The 2,188-nt window shown below is 49.2% G+C and overlaps 1 protein-coding gene across 1 annotated transcript; it reads left to right on the top strand.

The window, feature by feature from the left end:
• Nucleotides 1–49: 49 nt before the first annotated feature.
• LOC111649454 (ubiquitin carboxyl-terminal hydrolase 24-like) lies at nt 50–1,889 on the top strand (the record flags this gene model as incomplete). The annotated part of the gene is made up of 5 exons (XM_023399203.1): nt 50–191; nt 276–395; nt 490–704; nt 1,486–1,610; nt 1,748–1,889. Coding segments are annotated over 5 exons (744 nt in total), but the record flags the coding sequence as incomplete, so codon positions are not given.
• Nucleotides 1,890–2,188: the final 299 nt, after the last annotated feature.

Raw genomic sequence — 2,188 nt, forward strand, 5'->3', positions numbered from 1 at the left:
ATGAGCCACATCACACATGATCTTTGACCTCTGACCTCCCGTCACACAGGTACGAGCGTGAAGAAACGTTCATGGCGTTGAACCTCGGAGTGACTTCCTGTCAGAGTTTAGAGATCTCATTAGACCAGTTTGTCAGAGGGGAGGTGCTGGAGGGAAGCAACGCCTACTACTGTGAGAAATGCAAGGAGAAGGTGCGTGTCCCGCTCTGATAGATTTGTTGTGTTTAACCTGCCACACTGACACCAGGTGTGTTTAACGAGTGTGTTTCTGCACAGAGAACCACAGTGAAGAGGACATGCATCAAATCCCTGCCCAGTGTTCTCTGTATCCACCTCATGCGCTTCGGCTTCGACTGGGAAAGCGGACGCTCCATCAAATACGACGAACAGATTCGGGTACAAAGTATTTCTAATCCCACGATCGCATACTTCTGTTTACTGAAATGCATTTCTGAAACAGGAGTCTGTATGATTTGTTGTTGGTGCACAGTTCCCCTGGGTGCTGAACATGGAGCCCTACACCGTCTCTGGGATGGCTCGACAGGACTGCAGCGGAGAGGGCGGCGAGGGGCGGGGCGACGGGATGTCAGGAGGTTCGCCCAGGAAGAAAGTCACGATTTCTGAGAACTACGAACTCGTGGGAGTCGTTGTCCACAGCGGTCAGGCACACGCCGGACACTACTACTCCTTTATTAAAGATCGCCGGTAAGAGACGCTGTGGTCAGACGTTCCTTATTTAAAGAACTAATGTCATGTGCTCGATGGAGCCGCTCCACAGACTGTATTTTCCAGCTCCCGCTTTACGTAAGAAGCACATTACCAGTGATTAGTGGAACACATTAATCTGTTGCTATAGTTTTCCAGGCTTTTGGGGGCTTCCTTGGGACACATTAGCGCAGCATCAGACTTTGTGTGGGCTCCTGGTTTTAGAGTGTAAGTGTCTCCAGATGTCTGGCTCTGGGAGGCCTGAATGCTCAGCGGAGGAGTGGAATGTAAAGAGGCCACAGGAGCTAATATCTGGCACCCAGCTCTCGCTCACTGGCTCGCTGCTGTCCCCCGCTTCACAACAGAGAGAGTTTGTTCTCGGGAAATTAGACGCATTCCCAAGTCAGTTATACTTTATATTAGACATGTATGTAGGGACAAACATCGAGGCAAGGAGAAATAAAAATCGCTCGACTAGCAGGATGAGGTGGACGTTATATCTTGGGGGCAAACCTGCACTGCAGTATTTTTATCAGGTGTACTGTCGGCTGTAATCCAGTGTGGTGTGCTGTACCAGTTCATCTGTCATATTCTGCTGCAAACTACTTATTAAAGCAGAAATGCCAAACTCTTGTGAGAGAAAAAGACCGCAACAGAGTCGGGACATATAAATGTTTTTGTTACTTTTTATGTTCGTGCTGAGTTTCCAGTTCTGAGGCGGCAAATAGTGATAAAAAAAAACCTCTCAAACCTCCCCCTCGTTCCTCCTCTCCTCCCTCAGTGGCAGCGCCAGGGGACGCTGGTACAAGTTCAACGACAACGTGGTGGAGGAGTTTGATATGAACGATGAAACTCTGGAGTACGAGTGTTTTGGAGGAGAGTACCGCCCCAAAGTCTATGACCAGTGTGAGTAACCTGCAGAAATGTGTGTACCAACGTTCACCACATCACTAAACTAAACAACCACACACACACACACACTGCATTCTCATGAGGCACAAACAGATGAATCTTGATGTGTGTGTGTGTGTGTGTGTGTGCAGCCAACCCGTACCCTGACGTGCGGAGGAGATACTGGAACGCCTACATGTTGTTCTATCAGAAGATCAGCGACCAGAACTCTCCCGTCCTGCCCAAGAAGAGCAGAGTCAGCATCATGAGGCAGGAAGCTGAGGACCTGACACTGTGAGTCTCTTCTCCACCGTGAACAATATTCACCTCGTAAACATCGTCAGTGGGTCATTGATCATTGATCGCTCTCCATCTCTCCCACACCGGTGTGCAGCAGTCAGCAGAGTAACGGAGCTGTGGGCTGTACATCACCTTTCTGACTTTGACAGCTCCAGTTTAAACCCACAGTTATTTGACGTAGAGTGGTGTGAGGTAGTCGTGCACCGTCGGTGTGTTAGCTGCAGTAGATTCAGATCAGTTTAGAGAGGCAGCAGGAAACAGACACGAGCAGAGGGGTCAGTAGAATAAAACCT

This window comes from Seriola lalandi, unplaced genomic scaffold, assembly GCF_002814215.2.
Source record: "Seriola lalandi dorsalis isolate HSWRI2012SDOR001 ecotype SW California unplaced genomic scaffold, Sedor1 jcf7180002050884, whole genome shotgun sequence".
Taxonomy (NCBI): domain Eukaryota; kingdom Metazoa; phylum Chordata; class Actinopteri; order Carangiformes; family Carangidae; genus Seriola; species Seriola lalandi.